General features: G+C 36.5%; 1 protein-coding gene and 1 pseudogene across 1 annotated transcript in view; both read left to right on the top strand.

Moving 5' to 3' along the window:
• Positions 1-101: 101 nt before the first annotated feature.
• LOC140225294 (cytochrome P450 4V2-like) lies at positions 102-15,698 on the top strand (annotated as a pseudogene).
• A 734-nt stretch (positions 15,699-16,432) lies between these two features.
• Positions 16,433-27,372, top strand: part of LOC109040639 (cytochrome P450 4C1) — a 20,234-nt gene continuing 9,294 nt past the window's right edge. The window contains exons 1-7 of the mRNA XM_019056617.2: positions 16,433-17,684; positions 22,492-22,598; positions 22,888-22,978; positions 23,900-24,085; positions 24,874-24,943; positions 25,721-25,847; positions 26,849-26,921. Of these exons, the coding sequence (XP_018912162.2) occupies positions 17,516-17,684; positions 22,492-22,598; positions 22,888-22,978; positions 23,900-24,085; positions 24,874-24,943; positions 25,721-25,847; positions 26,849-26,921 (823 nt within the window). The 5' untranslated portion in view covers positions 16,433-17,515. The remainder of the gene's footprint in view (positions 17,685-22,491; positions 22,599-22,887; positions 22,979-23,899; positions 24,086-24,873; positions 24,944-25,720; positions 25,848-26,848; positions 26,922-27,372) is intronic.

Here is a 27,372-nt window from a genome sequence, read left to right as displayed (position 1 = left end):
ATATTTTTTTAAAAAAAACATGTATAATAAATTGCATATTTACGAAAGATGGTCCCCTATTCTAGAGCTCTTTTTCAGTGTAATTACCCTGAGTATCAGATTTCTTGAATTTACAACCTATGAAAACAATTTTGGCCATGTATTTGTCTTCTTAAGGCATTCATTACAGGTTTGATTGTACCCACTGCACCGGAACCTCTGAGGATCAATGGTTACACATTGCCCATATTTTTTAATGGGTATGAGTCTGCCGTGCTAAGGACGAACGTCGCATAAACCTTCAGGCGTTACTAAATTTCCTTTGATAAAACACGAATTTCCTGGTAAACTTATGAATATTTTCCTTCTAATTTTCCAGATAATTTTGTTCGCAATTTTACCTGAAGTTTCTGGAAATTTCGAGGAAAAATATTCATAACCTACCGTAAAAATAAACATTTAATCGAAGGAAATTTGGCAACTCTCAAATTTTCATACGGTGTTCTTCCTTAGCACGGTAGAACACCAGTCTCATCAGCTTGGTACATCATTCAATACCGCGTCTTAACACGTTGTATTGTAAATTGCTCATTTTCTTATACTAACTCAGTCTCATTGATGACGCATTTTGATGGACAAAGTGCAAAACCACGTCTCTTAATCGCGATGTTTCAACATTTCCCCTCATATTTTACGTTTCTGGGAGGGGGGGCTTGCCAACTTCAAAGCTTGAAATTCATACAGAATATTCTGTCATGGGAGGAGAAAAATCAAGTAAGTTTTCAAGAAATTATGTTCAATAGTTTCCAAAGAAATAATGAAGTATGACAGGAAAATTTCAACGTCTCAATCGAGGATACGTGGTTTTACGCTTTAGCAGTCGCAAACAGAATAATCGCCACAAGCATTTTTACACATTTATCTGCAACAGTCTAACTTTTTTACACGATACGGAATGAAGAAAATTAAAAAGTTTGTGTGATTAAAAATAATTAGCCGTGCGAGTCACGTTGGCTGCACAGTGCACTTAAACAATTTTGCGTCTTCTTAATTTTATTCTTAAAAAAAGTATTTTTACAAATTTATCTGCAACAGTCTTACTTTTTTACATGATACGGAATTAAGAAAATTAAAAAGTTTGTGTGATTAAAAATAATTAGCCGTGCGAGTCACGTTGGCTGCACAGTGCATATACACAATTTTGCGTCTTCTTACTTTTATTCTGAAAAAAAGTATGATTGTTGAGCAGATAATAATGCAACCTACATGAAGTTGGAGTGTGAATTTATGCTTCTGAAAAAGAGGGAGGGAATCAAAATTTAGAGATAACGATGAATTTTTACCCGGCGATGAAACCGACCCAGTTCAAATTAAGACTTTCGACCACGCGTTGATAAAGCTGTGTGAGTGAAGTTTGACTGCAATGTACATCTTTGTTTGTGCTCCGCCCCCCCCTCTTTTTTATAACTGTCAACAAAATTTAATTTGAGCCTCAGATCAGAATTTTGTGTATTGAAGATGTAACGCACAAACATGCGATTTGAAAGTCAAGGAGTTTTACAAAAAAAAAAAAAAAAAAAAAAAAAAAAAATTAAAGTATTAATTTTTTTCAGTTCCTTCATTGCCTGTTAAGTCGCTCGACGAAGTACAAAAGATTAACTTTGATATAAAAATCTGGCCCATTCTAGGATTCTACGTGTATAGCGTGTGTCGTGTTAGGCGATCAGAGAGACACATATTTAAATTAACTTAAATCCGCCAAATCAGTTCTATCCAATGAACTCTTCTCCATCAATAATAATTATTTAGCGGACAACCTTTTTCACTTCTGTATATAATCTTGGTCATAATAAAAACGTATTTATTTTCTTAAATATCAGCAGTATTATTTCAACAGATACTACCGGAGAAACTTAGATTTAAACTACTTGGGAATACTTGCAAGTGTCACTGGAAGACACCTGTCACGTAACATTAAATGCTTTTTCAGAGTTAAAGTCTGTTTCTAAAATTCACGCTAATACGCTTATGTTTTGTTAACTTAAGTGATGAATAACTTAGATATCGTACCGTGATCTAGATGTACCAGATATTTCTCAATTTCATATCGATGATCCTCAAATTAATTGTTCGGTGTTATTCATTTGAGTGATTCCTATCCACAGAGTGTTTGAAATGATTTGGTTCCTAGTGGTTTGCGTTCTTTCTTGCTACTTAATCATCAGACTTGTTCAGAGATATGCTGCGGTGTCTAGACAGCTGCATTTTACAGAAAAGATGCCAGGTCCACCGCTGGAGAGTAAAATTCTAGGACATGTAGAAGAAACAATGTGTCCTCCTGAAGGTAAGTGCCCTCGGATTTCTGATTTTATTCGATTTTTAAGTAGTGTTTTGTTCAAAAGTGCATAACTTTGGTACGAGCAAATTATATGAAACAATAGTCATTAAGGAAGAAGTAGAAAGGAGTAGAGGAAATGGGGGAGCTAACTGATTTTCTCGCCCAAAATACATTCATATTGTGATCGGTTTTTGAGTGCATACTCATCACATCGGTGCTACATCATAGTGCATATTTGCCCGTCCACAGGAATGAAGATCGCGTTTTATTAAAGAACTCGATATCAAAACAACATGGTTAATAGATTAAAGTTTAACATATATATTGACACGAAAAGCCCACACAATGTTGAACCGAAGACGTGACTTTACTATCAGAGCATCAAAATACCATTTGTACTTGGACACTATGTTGTCAATCTTCTCAAACCCGTCAAATCGTTTGCAGAAAAACCACTGAACAAAATTACTGGAAAATTTTATCGAATATTTTGTTTGTTATCAAAAGTAATCCCTGAAATTTCCATGAAAAGTAAAACGATTTAATGAAAAAATTTAAACAATATTAAGATGTCAGGCAACTGAGCGTCGTAAATGGAACTTGTAATACTTTGGCCGGAACGTGACAAGCCGGAAGTTTGTAATTCAAGAACAGTGGTCTGGATCGTCATTAATTAAACAAGAAAAAAACACCGAGAAAAGTGATTCGAACTGTATGTAACAAGATGGTAAAATGGTAGTGGGTGCGTGGGTCCACACTATTTTGCGGGCAAAACAAGGCCGAAAAAAATTTTAAAAAAACTTTCATTAGAGTAAAAAATCAGTTATATTATGGTTAATAATCATATAACTTGCTCTGGTCTCTCTGGTGTGTGAGAGATTTGCGAGTTGACTGTTTATCCGTACGTAAAAGTTCGCAAGAAAGACGATGGTGCCACTGGTTCTCTCTGAAATCAACTCCCAAGCTCAAAAAAATCTCTCCAGTTAAGGCCAAAATGGAGGGGATATCCCGTGCTATCCTGAGAGTCCACCTAAAGATAGGGAGCAAATACATTGACAGGGCTGCCACTTTATTTGAAGACTCTAAAACTGAAAACACGGCAACCCTGCAAATGTATTTGCTCCCTATCTTTGCATGGAGAGTTTGTATTGATGTAGAGGTGGACTCTCAGGATAGCGTGAGGTATCCCCTCCATTTTGGCCTCAACTTGAAAGCTTTGTTTGAGCATGGGAGTTAATCATGGGAGGCACCATCGTGTTTCTTGCAAACTTATACATAAGAATCAGTAGTAAAATCGCAAATTCCTCACACATGCAACATCTCCATTATTTCTCGACCTATACATAGGTGTTTCTACGGATGAGCCTTAAATACATGTATTATCTCATTCTTTCAAGTGGATCCGCAACCTCAGGTCACTTAAGAGTTTTTAATTGTGAATGAAATTGAGATTTGGTTGAGAACATAAATTCAAAGCCACCGGAAAGGCAAAAACAGTTGCTCTACAAATCACGCTACGCACATCGCGATATCAAAACGAAAGCACAGAGGATTTTAAATTGCATCCGGCATTTTTCATTGAAAAAAAGATAATTTACGATGCTGTAAGCTTAGAGTTACGTTTCTCTTTAAAACCGAAGACTCATCCACTTTTACAGGAATCCCTGGATCATACGACAACCTCGTTGACAGTATTATTGGGCAATTTTACAAGAATTCTATTATCGGACTCGCGCTACAACATTATTTTTGTCAGCACTTATGATCGCGAAAGCTCCATAAAAACCAAAAGTGGCGTGAGCACTGCAAGCATACTAGCAGTATGGAGATTGCCACAATTTCTTTAAATAAGTAAATTGCACTGAAATGACAGAAGAACTTTATTCAATGGACTATAGCTGCTTCGCGAGCTCCAGGAAAACTTTCAGGAGCGGAAATTGAAAGTTCCAGATTTTTTTGTATTATCTGGAGATCAATAGCTTTTATTTGCAATAAAATTCAAGGAACTCGGCCCGGAAGTTACTCAGAATTAAGGATAACAAGGTTTCGATCCCTACAGTTTTTTTTAATAAAGATAAGGCTTATACGTTCCACTGATTAAATGTATTATTCCTGAATTACAGATATGCCAACAATGGTTTCTGCAAGGTTTAAGGAGTATGGTAGCTTGCTCCGTATTTGGATAGGCGGCTTTCCCCTAGTTTTTATTGAAGAGGGAAAATATGCTGAGGTACGCATTTAAAATTGAAAACATTAAAAACGAAAGGCAGTATTTATCCCCTTGAATTTTGTTCTGTTAGATAGAGAGGAGTTACGGAATGTATGTCGCAAAAACGCAGAATAGTCTTTGAAACATCTTATTTGGAAGTCTAACGGAGACTCCACACAGTCCTCTTCAAAGTCACTGAAAAATATTCTAATAAAAAGCACAAACAATGAGTTTTAACCTCATACAGCGAATTTGATGTACGTTTAAAGTAGTTACTTACTTACTCCATCAAGATTTTGTTTGTTTTCTAGGTATTATTCACATCAGAATGTACCGAAATCAAACCTGAATTTTACCGCTTACTTCACGGATGGCTGGGGCTTGGACTCCTCACCAGCAGCGGTGGGTACCAGTACCTACAATACAAAGCACTGACGATTTTGCAAGTTGGCAAAACTGTATTTCCTGCGTTTAAATCCATTCCAAAAATCGATTCTACGTTGGGCAAGCTGTCGTCGCCGAGGATTTATTGTTTTACATTTAAACAGAGGAAAACAGTGCAGACAACTTGCAAAATTGCCTCTGGTATCAGGTCATTGAATCAAAAACAAAGCAGTAGTACCGTTGAGCTAAAAAGGAACACCGTATTAATAATCGGATGTTGAAAAATCTCGCACTATAAAATGTTTACATTTAGGAAAAGTCATGAATCGATTTCATTGGCATTTTTCAGATATCTCAAGTTTAACTGTGAATCATATTTTGTAAAAGATTAGAGGAAAAGTATTCACAAGATTTTCAAATTCTTCTTTTATCAAAGCAAACTTGGCAAGATGTGGAGGCTCATACGTTGTTCTATCTTAGGACGGTAGATTAGATGCATAGACGTATTTCTGCCAAACGGAACCAGAGAGAGAGCCGAGAAAGAAAGGGTGCAATGCTACACTGAAAAAAAAAATATTGCTGAAATTGCCGTGCACGCGGGTATTTCAACTGCATGGTGTGCTAAAAAACGAACGTGCAAACCATGCAGGTAAAATCGCTACACAAATTTCAGTTAACTTACACACACGCGTGTAGGTGATTTTGCTACACTGAAAAGCTACGTCCGTTACGTTTTTAGTTATTCTTCCGTCAATTCCGCTATTTCAGCGTAACTATTGAGCTATTTTTACTGTTCGCAAAGTACCAATACCAAAAAATGCAGTTACACTTCCAAGCCACTCGATGCAAGATTAACTGCATGAAGGCGCACAGATGTGGCAAATCGGTGTAGCAATTCGTGCTAGTCGTTCACTTGATTCAACACCGTGCACGGATAAGAAAGCTTTACGAAGTGAAGCATATTTTGCTCCACCCTAAATCGGTGAATTAGCAATCCTTTTTTTTCAGTGTAGTTAGTCGAGGGCCGTAAGAATGAATGGGAATTATTAAGCGCCAGTGACGTCAGCGGCGACGACGGGGACGACGAGATACCGTTGACGTCATTTTAACTCATGAGCCCTGTCCACAACGCTCTTGTCACATGTCCATGGCTCATGAGTGCCGCATACAGTTGGCACATAGTTCCGTTTTACAGAATGTAAAATTCTGCTTTTCCATTTCTCCAAAGGGCATCACGCCCACTTTAACTTTGTTTTGTTTCTGATATGTATATCGACGGTGTAAGTCGGCAATCACATAACTCGGTTTGCGACGCCCCAGACTTTCCTGTCATACTTTATTTTTTAAACGGAAAACTACTCAACGAAAATTTTTTACAACTGCCGTGATTTTTCTTCTCTGTGCGAAGATAATCCTGCAAAAATTTCAAGGAATGATGTCATGTTGATAGAGCTTCAAAATGTTGTTATTAACAATCTAATTGCGAACATAAAATTTCCTACATCGAAATTTTGAAACAGAACAATTTTGTGGAGGTATTTTTAAAATTATCGTCCAAGAGGTTACAAAGCAAAGGAGAAAGTATGTTTTGAACACTTTTTAACTACGATCCCCCAGGAAGCATTTCTTATTTTGTGCAGATAGAGAGAGATAGGAAGAATAGTAGGCAGTGGTTCAACGAACCACCGGTTCTTACGTTCTTGACATTCTAAAATATGTTTGGATATTCAAACGGACCTACATTCCACTATAAATAATGGCTAATGATCTCCTTTATCTAAAGGATAAAAAAAATTGCCCCCTCCCTCTACCAGTTCCTAGGCGAGCCCCCTACCCTTACTTCGGCAGGGCTAGTGCCAAGTGGAGGATCGCTTGAATCAACTTTTTGTTTAAAGACGTAAGCCCATTCATTGCCTCAGAACAGTGTTTTTCCTCTGTATGTATGGAAATTTGCTTTAATTATTTCCCCGGAAAAATAATAAATACTTCTCTTACGACTGATTAATTCAGCGAAATTCCCACGGATATTTTTATCTGTTTATCTGTGCCAAAACGAAGTTTCCTTGGAAAACTTAGAATGTTCCAAACACTTGCTCTTGCAGACAACTTGGAGAAAAAGTAAAACTTTTTCCCGGAAACTCGGAGAAATGAAAAACTGTCAACGACATGTTTTATCCCGATTTTCCTAAGTTTTACTCCCATTAAAATACACGTCTATCCCTTTGACAGGTCCGCTGTGGCAACAACGCAGGAAACTCACGAATCCTGCTTTTCACTTTTCAATTTTGAACGACTTCTGCGAAGTGTTCATCAGCAACACGCTGACACTCATCGATCAATTACGTCAGAATCCGGACGGAACATTTGTCAATGTGATGACGCAGATGAAACTCGTTGCCTTGGACAATATCTGTGGTAAGTAAGTTGGGGCAATTAGATCCAGTTCAGCAGATTGGAGCCAACTTCTTTGGAGGGCAAGGGAGCTGATATTTGTAGAATGTATTTTTCATTTCTCTCAAAGACAAGTTTTTGTAAATCTTGATTTCAATGAGCTGGTGGAGATTTTTAATGCAATCCTTTTGATGATTGTCAAATTTTCAATTTTATTTCATTTTAATGGAGGTAAAACAATCGACTCATGTTGAGGCAGCTTGCTTCACCTACAATCGATATTTTAAATCGATTTAAATGGAAGAAAACAGTGTTGCCAACTTGAAAAATTGCCATTGACTGCATGAAAATATTATAATGTAACCTACAGCCCTCCAGTGGCACAAAAATGAACATAACCGCTAGCGGAATTATTCTCAAGAAACCAAAAGCGAGGTTTCCGTCGAATTTTAAAATTTGACTTCTCGGTACAACTCGACAAAAACCGCCCCGCTAAATTTTGAAGTGAACTTATCAAGCTGTTAATTGTTTCACTCCTACATATCTCACCAACATACATTTATTCTACTTTAAAGGGCCAGTGCAATGTTAATGACGAGAATGTCAAAACCCTGGCTATGGAATGAATTGCTATTTTTCCTGTCACCGACTGGGCGAAAACACTGGCGGGATTTGAGCACGATTTTTGAGGTAACCGATATGGTAAGTTTGATAACACAAGTTACGCAGCATTTTAAAGTTTTAGAGGGGAAGAGATACTCGAAAATTGAAAGTCCCTAGTAGTCGCTGACATCATGTATTTGAAGTTCGCCTTCAAAATCATAAATGCAACACGCCTACCGCAGAACTCGGAGAAGTATATTTTCAAAAGATTGACATTCGTCCTCCATGCCCTTATGGGACCAATACAATATATTTGAACCTATTCATAAATACTTCCTGAAAACTATCCACCTGAACTTCCACCTGAACTTCCACCTGAAAACTATCTTTTACTTACCCGGATCCGGACAGGCAAGTAACCCGCCAGGCAGCTTAAATAAGTATATTTTCAGGAGATACCCATATTTCAATCCGTGTTTTTAACTCATTTTTGAATGATGAAAGAAGTTGAAAACAATGATGGATATTACTGAAATATAACAGACGGCATATTTTTTCATGGAAGGGGATTATCAAATTGAAATATCATAGGTAAAATTGCCATCGATGAAAAAAAATGGTAAATTGTTTCGTTTCCATTCCTTTTTTTACTCCATTTCGGAAAAACCGACGGATGGGATTTCATAATAATAGTGTCTAAGCGATGGTAGACATATTATCCGTCATCTTACTCGCCTCTTTGAAGCGCTGGATCAGTACCACGCTAAATAGACAATGTACTAAATACAGCGTTCGAATTATGCCAATCGCAACATACGAAAGAATGAAAACGATATTCATAATTCTTTCTGATGAAAATGCGTAAGCACAGCTGAAATTTTATGTTTGTGCTTATTGCAGTCTATATTGCTTACCATCAGCTCTTGAGTTGATGTCAGAATTAGTCGTCACAATTGATGAGGCATAGATTGTGGTTTGAAATTTTAACTTCGTATTGACACGAAAGCAATGAAGAAATGAAATTTCTAACTAAAAAATCGGTTTCAGTTCTGTAATTTTGTTCTTTTACTGTTTCAGGCAATCGAGAGCAGGAGGCATATGAGAGAGAATAAAGACAATCATTTAAGATGGGGAAGTGAAGAGTTTGATGGTGCGTGTATCCATTCCTTTCATTTACCCCATAACGTACCTACATATTTTCAGACTCAGAATATCCTTTCGTTAAGTTTCACCCGGAGTTAATATACAACATGTAGATCTTAAAATTGATTGCTCTTGGATCATTTTTTTCGAAGAGTATTATGGATTCCTCTCTTTTAATTTTGGCCCCAATTTTGAAAGATCTTGTTTACTGTGACTATGGGCTCTCAAATCCAAACTATCGTGTGTATACTCACAAGATTGCCATTTTCGGACAAGATTTTTGGAATCTCCAAAAATTGATCTGACATGGTTTGTTGGAAATGGATTCGTAATATTACAAAATCATGATGATGTTAGAATTATCATCCAAGGCACGTTTCGTTTCGTGATTCTGATGATCACATATCGACGGTGAAACTACCAAACCACGTATCTCGGTTTGCGACGTCGCAGACTTCCTGTCATACTTTATTTTTTAAATGAAAAACTACTTAACGTCCAGTCTTGAAAATTTCTGTGATTTTTCCTCTTCGTGCGGAGAAAATTCTGTGAAAATTTCAAGGAATGATATTGATTTGGTCTACTTCAAAAAAATAAAATGTGAGCGTAGATTTTTAAACACCGCAAACGAGATACGTGGTTTGGTAGTTTCACCGTCGATATACGCATCATTATGGTGATGCTCTCTCTTATGAAGATAGAGTGAATGATTCTCATGGTGAAGAATAGATTTGACTTAAAGTTAAGAGACCAAAGAAAAAAAAAGAAAAATATTTAAATGTTTTTCATCTCCAATTAGAGGCATTGTTGTTAGGAAATCTTCTCAGGAAAAACGAAGAAAAAAATGTACGACTTTCAGCTAAAATAGTTAGTATTCCCATTCCTCTGAGAAATTACTTCAATATAGCGGACAACAAAATGTATAGCAAGTATGATTACTTAAAACTTTTTCATTAGTATTACAAATAAACACACACTCAAGAAACATGCGCAATAATCTCATTTTGTATCACTTTTTTGAGGAATTTCCTACCGTACCCAATTCGTGGCAATAAATCAATTAAGTATTAAAGGTTTCTTTTCTCAGGGTCTCAAAAAATGGCCTTTCTTGACCTTTTACTGGAAGCATGCGAAAAAAACTCCGTCAGTTTGTTGGATGAAGATTTAAGGGATGAAGTTAGTACTTTTATGTTTGGGGTAAGTTAGAAGTGAGGCTTTTGCAATGTCCACAAAAAAATTTATTTTCCGTAGGGTGCAATTTATTTAAAGGAATGAATAGAATACAATCATTTTCAATTATTGAAAAAGACCCGCACATTATGTACTCTTTGTGATATTAATATCGATATCCAGAAATAAGACACAATAAGGGATCGTTTTAGTTTAATTTACTCTATTGTATTAATTTACTCCTTTGTGATTCGAACGCATTGATCACAATAATAAAATAATTTACACAGCGGATAACAAGGCTGATTTTCACGAACATAACCAAAACGCTTCGGCTAAAAACTCAGCCCTCCTCAGTCAGAGACAAGAGATCCTCAACTGACCTCTTGGCGACAGGTGGAAGCTTTTACTTTCGGAGACTCAACAATTCCTTATGGACAATTATTAGCAGGGAGCAACAGTCATCACCCTCCTAATTTCGGCTGCTGACCTACCTACACGGTGGATGGTGAGCTTCGGGTAACGCCATGAGCCACACAAGTTTCCCAATCTTCGACCATTTTTGGCTTGTTTGCAAAATGAAACTGCCAACACGTTGTTGAACATCAACCATGTAGGTTAGTCAACAGTAGAATGCTGAAGTCCCGAAAGTATAAAAGCTTCCACCATGGCCAAGATACCGGCGGAGGGTCTCTTGTCTTTGTCCTCAGTTCAGCAGAAACATTTTGCTTATATTCGTGTAAATTAGCCTTGTTACCTGCTGTGTATGGTTTTATTATTTTATATCTTGTCATGAGCTGTGGAACGTCAATCATATCTCATTGATCACAAGTACAATCGCATTAAAAATTTTGGAATTTTTGGAAGCTATTATACAACAATACATTATTGTGCTTAATCTTTTTTGAGGTCAGTCGAATTCTTAATTCTTATTCCTCTTTTTTCTCAGGGTCAGCATACAACTTCTGGTTCGATGGGTTACACATTATTTCTTTTGGGTAACCACCCAGAGATTCAGGTAATTGTCAGTTACTTCGTTCTTTCCTTTCTAAGCTCTTACGAGTGAAGCAGAACATTTTTCCTGGGAGAAGGTAGGAAGGTAGGAAGGTAACCAAAGCTAGAGATCTTCAACATCGAAACAAAATAGAAGGCGTACCTGAATAGGAAAACTTTGAATATATAACGTTCATACTTGTATTGTATGCTGGAGACAAATATTAACTTTTGGATAAGAATAGCAAATAGATATTTAAATTATTGGTGCTCCAATTTTAATTATGTATTTTGATTTTACTTTACTTTTTTTTATTTATTTTTTTTTTGAGTGTAATCACAATCGAGGTCAGTATTAGTTTAGTTTATAGAGGACTGTCGGTCGCAGGTACCCTAAAATTCTGAAAGCAAAAATCGAGGAGTAGTGGCAAGAACAAGAAGCGGAAGAGGACGCCGCGGCGTGAACGTCCTCTGAAAGGTTGGCGACAAGGGATGGAGGAGGAGATCAGAATGTGCCAATTATTGCCTGATGATCTCTGGGGGTTGGACTGGGGGCAATGGCGATTCGGCGTCGCAGAGCGCGCGGCTGTGCTATGAAAGCGGCTTAATGTATGTATTTTGATTTTAACAAATGAGGGCAGGTTAAGCACGCTTCAAATCCTCAACATCTTGCTCCCTGGTAATTATTTTTTTCTCGTGCTTGAAACATAGCAAACGCAAGTAGCTTACCAGCACGTTTGATAAACATTGAATTTAGTTTAATGTGTAATATGCATCATATTATTATATTTTTTTAAAAAAAATAAGAAAAAGAAGAACATAATCTGGGGGTCCAACGAAAAATGTCTGTTATTAGATCGAATAAAAAAGAAATTTAGTGCCATTATACGAGTATAAAAATCTTGTCTCTTTATTTTGGCAGGAAAAGTGTCACCAGGAACTTGACGATATTTTTCAAGGTTCAAACAGAAAGCCCACGGTGGGAGATCTACAAAAAATGAATTATCTCGAGCAAGTAATCAAAGAAAGTCTGCGTTTATTCCCTGGCATTCCTTTGCTTGGAAGAGAAGTTGCAGAAGATTTACAAGTAGGTAGGTAATGTTCTCTGACGATAGTTCCCGATCCTGGTTTTTGAGGCTCAGATGTAAGGCGTCGGTAAGTTTGAGGTCAAGGCGAAACGTTTCATTTCAGCATAAATATGAGTTCATTAATTGTATTACTCGATTTTTCAGTTTTTGCAATTGCTACATCTAGTAATACCGGAGACCCAACTTCCAAAATTTTTACAGCTGTCAACTTTTATTAGATGAATCCTCAAATTTTCAAATCATGACCGAGGTAGGAGGACATCATAATTGGACGCATTTCTGCCAAACGGAACTATGCGCATTATGGCGTAATCCCTGTTACGCATATATTTTTACGGGTCGCATGTCTTAATGCTTATAGTTCCGTTTGGCAGAAATACTTCCTTATTGGATGCGAGGCGCCTCTTGAGCAGAAGTGGAGTAGCTGGATTGGTCCCCTAGTATTTTATTAGTGTACAGATGTAGTACACGGTGGAATTAAAAATAGATTGGGCGATTGGTAAGGAACGCCAATAATGTACCATAAATGATGCTGCCATTAGGAGTGGTGAATGAAGTACGTAACGCTCTGGCGGGAGTCAAGAATAGTGTTACAATGTTTTGTTTTTACGAATTGAAAAATTGCGACTTGCGCCACAGAAGCGTCAAGACGGTGGAAGGAAAGGGTTAAAAAAATCCAAAATTCAGATTTGCATATTTATGAACGGCCCCTCGTGACAAAAATTACTGGTTCCGATTTCCTATTCTTGCTGATAAATCTCCAGAGAATTATCAAATTTTTTAGCCTTTTATTAGTATGGTGAATGGTATTCCTCCTCTTAAATAAATATCGTCCAGGCTCAACATGGGAAAGTAATAGCCTCATATGCATGACAAAGTTGAACATCTGGGTGACACTATCTATATCGTCATCGGATAAAAGCGCGCGCTAATATTAAGGCGTGCCATTGCGTTTCGTCCAGCACGGGTTAATTGCTCGTATTTTTAATGGACGTATTTATGCTAAAAGGAACTATGCCACCCGCAATCCATATGCACATAGTTCCTTTTAGCATTAATACGTCCAAATGACGTAACTCCTCTGACGTAAGAGCGTATCTCGATCTCTACATAATCCCCAGAAAGCATGGGCTCACACGTAGAACAGGGCTTTCGTGGAAATTAAAATACACCCTTACGTCAGAGGAGTGAGGATATGTGGGTTAGATTACACTATTTTCTTTAGGGGTATCATAAAGGCGGCTCATCTCTATCCAAATATAAATTGATACAAATTAATATATTTTACTTTGTATTTTTCTAGGTGATTACACCGTTCCAAAAGGCACTGTATTAATATTGAGCGTGTACAGCCTCCACCGAGACCCGAAGGTGTTTCCAGATCCGGATAAGTTTGATCCGGATCATTTTAGTCCGGAAAAAAGTGCGGGTCGCCATCCTTACGCCTACGTTCCGTTTGCTCCAGGACCCAGGAACTGCCCAGGTACACTCACAATCAATACCTACCGAGACTAAAACTCGAGTCAAGCATATTTTCATGCGCCTAGACACGGTTTTAAGTATTTATCCGCAGACTGCAATTTTGAATCGCTCGATAATTTTTGACGAGATATTGTCCTGAGGGCCATTCGATAATAACATCAGAGCCCTAGGACCCTAGGAGCCTCAGCCAATGCCTGACGCTTGTACTTGACGCTAGGGAGAGGGGAGGCGAGATCAAGCCGAACCTCACATTAAGCTTAAGTCAATGCATTTTGCTCAATTTCAAAGAAAATTTCCATCGAAAACGGCAAATTTTTTTCGATTAATGTAAGGGAAGTTGGAGAGACTTTGATCTAAACCTGACTTAATTTTTAAGGGGAAAGACTACCAATACTCTAAGTGTTCCTTATTAAAGGAATGAAACATCGAGAAAGATCCATCCGATTATTTTTGAACAGTCTCTTTCAATAAATGTAAATACAAATTATTTGGTACATTTTAGATCGTTTTGAGGTGGTTGAATCAATTTTTATCAAAAAGTTATATTTACTGACTGCCCAGAAATTCGACAAAATGCCTGGTTTGGCATTTGCATTCGACATGTCGCTTACATTTGCCAGAACTTTCTGTATTTAAGAATAGTGATTAAGGGAGAATTTGGAGAGGGAGGCCAGCAGCTATGAGACGTTGCATCGACAAGAAACGCCTTCAAGTGTAAAGACAAGCAACACGCGTGGCGTTATTTAGAAAACATATTTACACTTATTTGGATTTAGAATTACAATTGTTCAAAAATAGTAAAATGAAGGACTTTCGAAACGACAAAAATATCCCATTTTGCACATATTTTGAAGAGCAACAGATGAATCGTTTGAAATTCCTTACTCGTGTGTGTAATCGACTTCGCGTAAACGCACACAATGGAATGTGCCTTAGTTGATGTCACTCAAGTAAGTAACTTGTATCAGAAGATACCTTAGGCATGAAATGATGCAACACCAGATTTACTTACTTAATCTGCTGCCCGAAACTATAATACAAAATCAACATAAAATGAGACGAAGGCCTCAAAATAAAAACATAAAATGACAAGCCTACGCAGGCTCACCGTAACAGCGGTGAGGCTCAGTTTTGTTTCTTTCAAGTTTCCTTTTTTCTAGTTAAAAATGCAGTTGAGATACTGCAAAACGTCCCGGGTATTTTATTTTATGATTTTATTTTGCGGCCCTAGTCCCATTTTAAGTTCATTTTAAGTTTATTGTTTACATTATATACTTCTATTTAAATCTGTTCCCAGGTCAGAAATTTGCACTGATGGAAGTAAAAGTGGTTCTGTCATATATTTTGCGAAATTTTCAACTAGAGTCAGAACATGAGCTCGAAGACCTGAAGATTAGTTTTGCCCTCGTCATTCGACCTCAAAAAGACCTGAATGTTAAATTCACGCGACGAAACCCCTAAGGGACGAGGAAATACTCTCACCTCTGTCACAATTTTCAATAATTAAATGCATGTATTAACTGATATTGTAGTTAAACTCGAATGAATTTCGTAAAAAAAAAAACTTTTACCCGAGGAAGGTTTTGCCTGACTTCAATAATCCTCCACTGAAACTTTCTACCGTATAGTTACAATAGTGGAACTCGGTGCCTTATAATTACAATAATACGTTGAAAATTTTTGCCGCATACCGGTGAAAAACTGTTCAGATGCAACAAGTTGCCCAGGCCATCCACCAAGTAGGTCGATTCGACCATTATTCACATGCGTATGCAGACTGGTAAAAAATCGTTCAAGTGCAGTGGCATCCTTAACCCCTTCTTAAGTACAACATCGCGGACAACTTACTCAAACTGAAACTAGAATGTGCATTGGATTTAAAAAAAAAAAAAAAAAAAAAAAAAAAAAAACTGCCGATCTTTCAATTTTTTTATACCTGTTCCTCATCAAAAGTACTACTGTCATTATCGAAGACTACTTATCACCTACGGTCAAAATATCACCATAATGTCCATGACAAAAAAAATTGCAATGCATACCCACCTCATAAACTGTAGAAAATCATCGAAATCATGGTCGTATATAATCAAATGAAATTCATACCGAGTATCTGCTTACAAATTTGAAAATTCCCTCGGTTTTTTATTGTCACCTACCGGTTTTGAAAGTGGAATTCTTCAAAATAATGGACATTTTTGGTAAAAAAAACCGCTTGGTATTTTTAGGGGCTATTTGCACCTCTGAAGGTTGACCAAATGCAAAATCCTCGTATTAACAAAGATTGGATCGCTTTAAAAAAGTGTCTTGTTAATTTTGAAATTCATCATCTTAATTTATTGAAATAAGCCGCATCCTATTGGCTTGTGAAAGAGTACCGGACGGAATGAAGATTTTCCTGATTTTTCAGGCAGCTGTACAAACTGAGTTAAAGAGAGAGAAATTCATGCAAAATGAATGGTTTTATAAGGAAGAATGCCAGTATGATTAAATAATTACAACGCATTTTGGGAGGTGGTAAAACAAATCATTTTTTTAATCAACAACTTGACCTTGTCGCAACGCCCAAGCGAATTAGAGTCGTTTATGTTCCTGCTAGATGTATTTACATAAAAATCTTTGGTGGCAATTCAGCAATTACACTAGAGGTGAGGCAACAGCGCTTGCGTTTTTGCCAAACAGAATAATCGCCGCGGGCATTTTCACAAATTTATTCACAATAGTCTGAATTTTTTACATGATACGGAATGAACAAGATAAAAAAGTTTGTGTGATAAAAAATAAACAGCCGTGCGAGTCACGCTGGCCGCAAGTACACAATTTTGCGTCCTCTTCATGTCATTCTTTAAAAAAGTACGATTGTTGAGCGGATAACAATGCAACTTACATAAAATGGAATGTGGATTCAGGTGAAAAAGAGGGAGGGAATGAAAATTTAGAAATGTCGATGAATATCTACCTGCCGAAACCGACCCAGTACAAATTAAGACTTTCAACCACGCATTGATACAGAAGTGTGAGTGAAGTTCGACTGCAATGTATATCTTTGTTTGTGCTCCCCTCTCCTCCTCTTTTTTATAACTGTCAACGAACTTATATTTGAGCCTCAGATCAGAATTTTTGTGTATCGAATATAACGCACAAAGATGCGATTTTAAAGTCACGGATTTTTTTTAAAAAACTAATATTTTAGAGTATAAATTTTTATTAGTTCCTCGATTGGCTGTTGAGTCGCTCGCCAAAGTACAGAAGATTAACTTTAATATAAAAAGTGGTCCATTGTAGGATTGTACGTGTATGGTGTCTATCACGCAAGCTAGGTGATCAGAGAGACAAATATTTGAATTAACTTGTATCCGCCAAATCAGTTCTATCCAATGAACTCTTCTGCATCAATAATAATCGTTTAGCGGATAACCTTCTTCACCTCTAGATATGGTTTTTGTCATAAACGTATCTAGTTTTCTTAATTATCAGTCGTATATTTTCAACAGATACTAGCGGAGAAACTTAGATTAAACACCTGTCGCGTGACATTAAATGATTTTTCAGAGTTAAAGCCTGTCTCTAAAATTCACGCTAATGCGCTTATGTTTTGACTGCTTAGGTGATGAATAACTTAGATATCGTACCGTGATCTAGATGTACCAGATATTTCTCAATTTCATATCGATGATCCTCAAAATTAATCGTTCGGTGTAATTCATTTGAGTGATTCCTATCCACAGAGTGTTTGAAATGATTTGTTTCCTAGTGTTTTGCGTTTTTTCTTGTTACTTGATCATCAGACTTGTTCAGAGATATGTTGTAATTTCTAGACAGCTGCATTTTATAGAAAAGATACCAGGTCCACCGCTGAAGAGTAAAATTTTGGGAAATGTAGAGGAAACAATATGTCCTCCTGCAGGTAAGTGCCCGTGGAGTTATTCTTTCATACGATTTCTAAGTAGTGTTTTATTCAAAAGAGCATTACTTCGGTACGAACAAATTATATTAAGCAATAGTCATCAAAGAATAAGCAGAAAGGAGTAGAGAAAATGGGAGAGCTAACTTGTTTTCTCGCACAAAATACAGTCATGTTGTGATCGGTTTTTGAGTGCACCCATCACATCGGTGCTGCGTGTGAGTGGATATTTGACCGTCTACGGGAACAAATATGTTTATATTAAAGAACTCGAAATCAAAATCCATTTCATGGTAAATAGATTTAATTCTAACATATATATTGACATAAAAAGTCCACAAAATGTTGAACCGACAACGTAACTTTTCTGCCAGAGTATCAAAAACCCCATTTGTACTTGGACACTATATTCTCAAACTTCTCCAAATCGTTTTACAGAAAAACCACTGAACAAAATTACTGGAAAATTTTTATCGAATATTTCGTTTGTCATCAAAAGTAATCCCTAAAATTTCCATGAAAAATGAAACGATTTAATGAAAAAATTAAAACAATATTGAGATGTCCGGCAACTGAGCGTCTGAGCGTGAATGGAACTTGTAATACTTTGGCCGGAATGTGACAAGCCGAAAGTTTGCAATGCAAGAACAGTGGTTTGCATAGTTATTAATTAAACAAGAAAAAAACACTGAGAAAAGTAGTGATCCAAACTGTACGTAACAAAGTGGTAAAAAAGTGATGGGGCCACGCTATTTTGCGGGCAAAACAAGATCAAAAAAATGTAAAAACTTTAATTAGAGTAAAAAATCAATTATATTATGGTCACTATTCATATACCTTGCTTTGGTCTCAGAATACTGTTGGAAATTTTTCTAAATTATTTCCATGATATTTCTGTATTAAATTGGCATGAAAGTATGTGTAAAAATCCTTAAAAAAACAAAATATCTTGCAATGACAATCACATCTAAAGCATTCTGAAAATCCTATAAATATTTTGCAAAGAATCGTTAGGTCACTGGTTACCTACATGTTAGAGAGTATTATTCGCCGAAAACTATATTTCAATGTTTACTCTGATTGACGGGAATCGCGCTCTTTGAAAGAAGTTTGCTCCTGTATACTGCGGTCCCTTTTTTCGTAGACGATCAGAAATTCTCATCGTTCAAATAATTATCAATTCAGCAGTGCAGAATTTTACCAACACAAACTTTACATAATGTATTGATTGATGTAATATTTGAACGCAACTCGGTTTAATGTAAAGTGGATTGCGTTTTTCAAAAATGAATCAGGAGCATTGCAATGTTGCTAAAATTGTGCAATTTTTTTTATCTTGGAAGAAAAACATGATTATCCATTAACAGTTTCTATTTTACTCGCTGAAAACTGTAAATTTAAGACAAAAATGATCATGTAAATTTCATATTTTATCATTTCTCAGTACTTGAATTGCAAAGGATGAAGTTGCACAATCTCAGCACCATTGCAATGCTTCTGGTTCCTTTCTGCAAAATGCATTCCACATGAACCATTGACATATTTTAGAATTCAACGGTATGCGCCACTAGACAAGGTCCGAACTGGTAAAGTACTTTGCACGTTTTTTCTTCAAATTTTACTCAGAATTCGATTCACAGAACAAGATCTTAGAAAATTAACTCCTAATCGAGATATTAACCATTATTCGCCTAACACAGATCAAATGGAGGCTAGATAATACTTATGACGCCATTTGTATTCTTACCATTTCATTAGTGTTAACTGAAAACACTCATACCTCCTTTAGAAGTTGATTTTCAGACTTCCCGTTGTGTGATTCCAGAGGCGTGGCGTGCTTTGCGGTATATCGAATGATCTGCCGTTTAAACCTACGGAAAAGGATCGATAAACAGGGTGTTCGCATCGAAAACCTTTATAATCGATTCTTTACCATAGGTTTAAATCACATAACAATCGATATATCCCAAAACACGGCACGCCACTGGGTGATTCGTTATTCTCGTGAAATTTTGAAGCGAAAACATGTTGCGCAGTGCTTCAATGCATTACGTCGCCTATTCTGTTTCCAGGAATCAATCCGATTGACTTTCACAGAAATACCGTAAAAAAATTTTCTCTCTTTTTCCACATCGAAGGAAAAGTTAAATATATTTCGATTCTACGAAGAGACTACGTGGTAGTCTGCTGTGCTACGGAAAAACGTCGTATGAAAATTCGAGAGTTATCAAATTTTCTTCAATAATATGCTCTTTTTATAGGAGAGTTAGGAATATTTTCTTTTGAAATTTTCAGATAGTTGAGATCCGATTGCAAATAAAATTCCCTGAAAAATTAAAGGAAAAATATTCGTAAATTTGCCTAAAAATTCTTATTTTATCAGAGGAAAATTGGCAACGTCTGAAGGTTCATACGGCGTTTTTCCTTGGCACAGTGGTAGTCTGGTTGCTGTATGGATATTTTAATGAGCTTCGATGCGAGTGAATCCTATTCATTTCATTTGAATGTCACGGTTGACAATTCAGTAAGAAGTGAGGAAATATGACGTACGCATCGTTCTCGTTATCGTCATAATACATATACCTCTCAAAACGTTCAGGCTTCGGGATGTTTGATTCATACGCTTCTGCACCCACTGATTCAAACATCATTCCACAATAAGCAACTACTATTTCCGGCTCAAAAATACCTTACGTGCAATTATTTTCCTACCTGTGTAGGTACTCCTATGGATGAACCGAAAATATTATCTCATTATTTCAAGGGGATCTGCAATCTCGGGTCACTGAATAGTTTTTAATTGTGAATGAAACTGAAATTTGGTTGAGAACATGAATTCAAAGCCACCGAGAAGGCGAAAGCAGTTGCTCTACAAATCACGCTCCGCACATCGCGATACCAAAACTGAAGCACAAAGGATTTTTGAATCGCATCCGTCATTTTTCAGGGAAAAAAAAGATACTTTACGATTTTTTAAGCTTAGAGAGGGACACGGACTTTATGTCCACTTTTTTTACGTCCACAGACTTTTCGTCCACAATTTTTACGTCCACAGTTCTAAAACCCACACTATTGTTAAGTCCATTACTTAAACGTCCACTAACTTAAGTCCACAAATGTAAAGTCCACTAAAATCAAATTCAAGCGTCATATTTTAGTCCGTGTGTAAAATTATATTGACAATATCGAAATGAGAAAATTAAGAGAGAATAAGGTGTTGTTATCGTAACTCATATTTTAAATGATATGTTAATTTCTTCTTTTGATTCATCTTTTCAAATTGTCTTTGGTAAATACTTGCTTTCATTTCTATCTTTGAAATTTCCGATATAAAATCTGCCTTAAATGTACATTCTTTTTTTTAATGAAATTGATTACTTCATTTTAAAAACATTTACATTTTTAAAACGTGGTAAATATTTGTAAAACCTTTTCCAAGCAATGGCATCGATATGAATCTCAATGGGCCGTAGTTGTGATGAGAGAAACTATACAAAAATTAATAAAAGAGGAAAAAAACTAAGAAGCACGCAACTTTTTGTTTTTAACTTATTTGTACATCAACCTCTTTGAGTCAAATACGTCCAATTTTGAGCGTTTGGTTGCGCTTACACCAAGCTGCAGCACAGTAAAAGCCCAAAATATACAAGAATAAATTTGAATCCTTTGGAAATCATTCAATTTGATACGAAACCACTATTATATTTACAAAAAAAAAAAAAAAAAAAAAAAAAAAAAAAAACATTATATTTTCCAGTAGTACATATTTCTTTTTCATCAATTTAAATGAGAATAATTCATGCAGAGTTTTCAAACATTTCAAAATTATGCGTTGAAAAACGCTGACTCCGCGAGTTTAAATATTAGAGCCTAACACAGAGTGGAGCGGCGTGTTAGCAGCGCAGAACGCGCACTGGGCGCCTACAAACCTAACGGGATACTTCACGCATTGCGCAACGCGTGAAGTATCTCGTTGGGTTTGTAGGCGCCTATGCGCGTGTCACGCTGGTTGCCTGCCGTGCCACATCTCTTTAAGCAACTATTTCGCGTCAGAGGCGTTGCACAGTATGCTACAAGATTGAAGGCGCACGAAATAACTAGTTTAAGAGGACTTTCAATTTTGACTGCATCTGTTACTGAATTATGTTTAAAATGGTATTGGAGCGTTTCCTAGGCTCCCGCTTTGGTTTTCATCTTATCATATCCGTACAGTCCTGGAAGCGCTTAGAGATACGTTTCTCTCTAAATCGATCGTAAGACTCACCCACTTTCAGGGAAATCCCAGGATCATACGACAACCTCGTTGACCGTATTGTATTGGACAATTTTACAAGTATTCTACTATCGGACTCGCCCTACAACATTATTTTTGTCAGGACTTATGGCCGCGAAAGCTCCATAAAAACCAAAAGAGGCGTGAGCATTGCAAGCATACTAGCAGTATAGAGATTGCCACAGTTTCTTTAAATAAGTAAATTGCATTGAAATGACAGAAGAGCTTTATTCAATTGACTATAGCTGCTTCAGCTCGTTTTGCTCGCCTGCGTAACTGACCAGGGGCTCCGCCCCCTGAATCCCCGATCACTCGCTTCGCGAGCTCCAGGAAAACTTTCAAGAGCAGAAATTGAAAGTTCCAGATTTTTGGTATCATCTGGAGATCAATAGCTTTTGTTTGCAACAAAAATCACGGAAATCGGCTCGGCGGTTACTCAGAGTTATATGGAGAACAATGGTTTCGACCCTTACAGTTTGATTTATGTGGATAATGCTAATATACTCCATCGATTAAATAAGTATTCCTGTGTTTCAGATATGCCAACAATGGCTTACGCAAGGTATAAGGAGTATGGTAGCATATTTCGCCTTTGGATAGGCGGCCTTCCCCTAGTTTTGGTTGCAGAGGGAAAATATGCTGAGGTGAGCATTTTAAATTGGAAACTTTAAAAACGAAAGACAGTATTCATCCCCTTGGATGTTCTGTTAGATAGAGAGTAGTTACGCATTTTATGTCTCAAAAATTGCAGAATAGTTTTTTAAGCTTCTTCTCTAGGAAGTCTAACGGAGACCCCGTAGAGTTCTCCTCAAAGTACCTGACAAATATTCTAATAAGTAGCACAAATAATAAGTTTTAACCTCATCAAACTAATTTAATTTACGTTTAAAGTAGTTACTTACTTACTCCATTAAATTCTTGTTTGTTTTCCAGGTATTATTCACATCAAAATGTACCGAAATCAAAAATGAATTTTACCGCTTCCTTTACGTATGGCTGGGACAAGGACTGCTCACCAGTAGAGGTAGGTGCCTACAAGGCATTGGCAATTTTGCAAGTTGGCAAATTACGTATTTCCTACGTTTAAATCCATTTAAAATATCAATTTTAGGTTTGGCAGATGTGAGATGGAGATGTGATCTGCCGGAGGAGCTCTGGGAGGATCGCTATCAGTGGCGGTTGGGTGTCGCAGAGCGCACAGAAGCGCTATAAGAGCGACTTGTTAGTTAGTAAGTTTGGTTTGGCAAGTTGCTTTGCCGAGGATCTATTAGTTAACATACATTTAAACAGAGGAAAACAGAGTTGATAACTTGCAAAATCGCCACTGGTATAAAGCCATTGAATTCAAAACAAAGGAGTAATACTGTTGTGCTAAAAAGGAACGCCGTATTAATAACCGGTTGTTGAAAAATCTCCTACTATAAATTTTTTTATATTTGAGAAACGTCATGAATCGTTTTTTTGGGCATTTTTTTTTTTATATTTAACTGCGAATCATATTTTGTAAAAGATTCGACAAAACATATTCTCAAGTTTTTTAAATCCTTATTTTATCAAAGCAAACTAAACTTGACAAGATGTGAAGGCTCATACGTTGTTCTATCTTAGGACGGTATTTTCGGTTTCGGTTTAGGACGGATTTTCCTATGTTTTACTCCTATTAAAATACTGCCGTGCCAAGGAAGAACGTCATATGAACATTCGAGAGTTGCCAAATTTCCTTCGATAAAATGTTCATTTTTGAGGAAAGCTACGAATATTTTTCCTTGAAATTTTCAGGAACTTTAGGCGAAATTGCGAACAAAATTATCTGAGAAATTAATAGAAAAATATTCAAAAATTTTCCTGATAATGAGTGATTTGCCAGAGGAAATTTGGGAACGCCGGAAGGTTCATACGACGTTTTTCCTTAGCACGACAGAATACACGTCTATCTCCTTGACAGGTCAGCTGTGGCAGCAACGCAGAAAACTCATAACTCCTGCTTTTCACTTCTCGATTTTGAGCGACTTCTGCGAAGTGTTCATCAACAACACGCTAACACTCATCGATCAGTTACATCAGAATCCGGACGGAACACTTGTCAATGTGATGACGCAGATGAAACTCATTGCCCTGGACAACATCTGTGGTAAGTAAGTTGGGGCAGTTAGGTCAAGTTTGTGGCAGATCGGAGATAATTTTGAAGAGCAAGGGATCTGATTTTTGTTGAATTTATTTTTCATACCGAAGAAAAGTTTTCGTTTTAAAATTGTAATTTCAATGAGCCCGTGGAGATTTTTAAATCTATTCTTTTCACGAAAGTCAAACTTTTGATTTAATTTTATTTTTTGACACAACATATGAAAAAAGATGTTTAACTTAAATGAATCATGGAAAAATGGTTGAAGCAATGACAAATCGACGGTGAAAGTCGGCAATCACATAACTCGGTTTGCGACGTCGCAGACTACCTGTCATACTTTATTTTTTAAACGGAAAACTACTCAACGGTAATTCTTTAAAACTGCCGTGATTTTTCTTCTATGTGCGAGGAAAATTCTGCAAAAACTTCAAGGAATCATGTCCATTTGTTCTCCTTTAAAAAAATAACATAGTTGCGGAGATTTTCAGACATTGCAAACGAGTTATGTGATTGCCGACTTGCACCGTCGAAATTAAGTTAATTTATCAAGATTTTAACCGAATAGACGGCCCTCTGTTGCACTGATGAATCAAAATCGGAGAGATCAAAGTATTTTTGAGGTTATGAATGAACGACAATGTTTTGACATGAGTAGCACGAGATGATATGAAATCTAGTGAACACTCTTGAATCTAATTTTTCATTTGATAAGAGGTCAAATTCTTAAAGTATGATTTTTCAATCCATATATACAAATAATACTTATATTTCTCTTTTATATTTTGCTTTTGTAGAAACTGCTATGGGAATCAAAATTGACGCTTTGAAGAATCCCAACCACAACTACATTCGGGCTGTTCAGGAGTGAGTTTCTTCATATTTTTATTTCAATTACATTACAAGGTTGGTTTTTTTTTTTTTTTTTTTTTTTTTTTTTCTTCCGAACAAGCGTTGAGCCACAGTTAAGTTTGCAATTCAAAAAACGGGCTTTCTAGAGATCTTTATTTAAATTTAGCTTACTTTCGCATTTTGTGGCAAGGAATCACTATTTTTAGTTCATTTCAGAAACAACACTCGAGATCAATTTATTAGTTTCCCCTTGCAGGTGAGTGTGCCTGTGCAGGTAGGCATTTTTTATAATCGGGCCGGAAATACATATTTGTCAGACTGTGAATTGAAGTTCAACTCTAGTTTACAGATTTAAGCATGGCAAGGAGTGACGATTCTTAAAAGTTTGCAACTCTGTTTTTACTCCATTTAAATGTACATATGTTAAACAATCGATTCTTGGTGAGGCAGCTCGTTTCACCGAACATTGATATTTCAAATCGATTTAAATGGAAGAAAACAGTGATGCCAGCTTTGAAAATCGCCATTGTCTACATGAAAATATTATAATGTAACTTACAGCCTTCCACTTCCACAGCACAAAAATGAACATAACCGCTAGCGGAATTATTCTCAAGAAACCAAAAGCAGGGTTTCCGTCAAATTTTAAAATTCGATTTTTCGGTCCAACTTGACAAAAAAGCCCCGCTAAAAATTTTAAGTGAACTTACCGAGCTGTTACACGAGCTACGAACTTGTCGAGCCGTGTTCACTCCAAAATATTTCACCAATATATTTTTTTTTATTTCATAGTACTAGTACAATGATAATGACCAGAATGACGAAACCTTGGCTATGGAATGAAGTGCTTTTTTTCCTGTCACCAACTGGGCGAAAACACTGGCTGGATTTGAGCACGATTTTTGAGCTTACCGATATGGTAAGTTTAATCAATTAAGTTAAGCAGCATGTTAAACTTTTAAAGGGGAGGGGATACTCACGCACTGAAAGTTCCTTGTAGTCGCTGATATCGTTTATCTGAAGTTCGCCTTCAAAATTATAGGATAGGCGACACGCCTACTGAAAAACACGGATAGGTATATTTTTGAAGGATTAATATTTGTCCTCCATGCCTCCATGGGCCAATATGAGATACTTAAACCTATTAATTAATATTTCCCACATTAATAATAATAACATGTATTAATAATAGGTGGACTTCATAACCCGAGGTCCACCTATTATTTACCCGGACATTGAAGTAACCTGCTAGGCAGCCCAAATAAGTATATTTTCAGGAGATACCCATATTTTAATCGATACTTTCATAACTAATTTTTGAGTGATTAAAGAAGTTGAAACAAATAATGTATATTACTGCAATATGACAGAAATCATATTTTCTCGTGGGAAGGGATTATTAAAATGAAATAGCATGGGTAAAATTGCCATCGATCAAAAAAAAAAAAAAAATATTGAATTGTTTAGTTTCCTCTCCTTTTTTACTCCATTCCGAAGACACTGCCGGATGGGATTTCTTGATAATAGTATTTAAATAATGTTAGATTTTAACATTCATCCTTCTAGCCCCTTTATGACCCTCGATCAGCACTTGCGCTAAATGAACAATGTCCTAAACCCATAGCGATAGACTTATGCCTGTCACAACGTGTGAAAGAATCAATGCAATACTAATAATTATCTCTGGTGAAAAGGTGCAAGCACCTCTGAAATTTGATTTTTATGGTTATTACAGTTTAAATTGCTTATTGTCAGCTCTTGCGTTGATGTCAGAATTAGTCGTCACAAGTGATGAGGCATGGATTATGGTTTGACTGACAGTTTTAACTTCGCTCTGACACCAAAACGCAATGAAGATATAAAATTTCAAAACTACAAAATTGGCTTAAGTAATTTAATTTTGTTCTTTTACTGTTTAAGGCAATCAAGAACAGGCGGTGTATGAGAGAAGATAAAGAAAATCATTTAAGACGGGAAAGCGAGGAGTTTGAGGGTGCGTGTAAACATTTCTTTCATTTACCCCACATAACGCACCTACATATTTCCACATTCAGAATATCCTTTCGTTAAGTTTTAACTGGAGGTAACATATAAGAGTGGGCCTAAAATTACTACTGGCTCATTTTTTTAAAAGAGTATTTTGGTCTCCTCTTTTTTTATTTTGGCCCCACTTCAGGATGATCTTGTTTACTGTGACTGCGGGCTCTCAAATGCAAACTGCCGTGTGTCGCGTGCACTCAAAAGATTGACATTGACATTCTCCGACAAGATTTTTGGAATTTTCAAAAGTTAATCTGAAAAGTGAATCTGTTTTCCGGAAATGGATTAGTAATATTGAAACATCGTGATGATGTTCAAATTATCATCCGAGTCACGAATGAAGAGGCACAAGAAACTCCGACGCGTACAACATAATCCAGCAACTATGTTGTGATAATCATCTA

Source organism: Bemisia tabaci, chromosome 8 (genome assembly GCF_918797505.1).
Source record: "Bemisia tabaci chromosome 8, PGI_BMITA_v3".
NCBI lineage: Eukaryota > Metazoa > Arthropoda > Insecta > Hemiptera > Aleyrodidae > Bemisia > Bemisia tabaci.
Note: the sequence above shows the minus strand (reverse complement) of the source record. Positions and strands in the feature narration are given on the sequence as shown.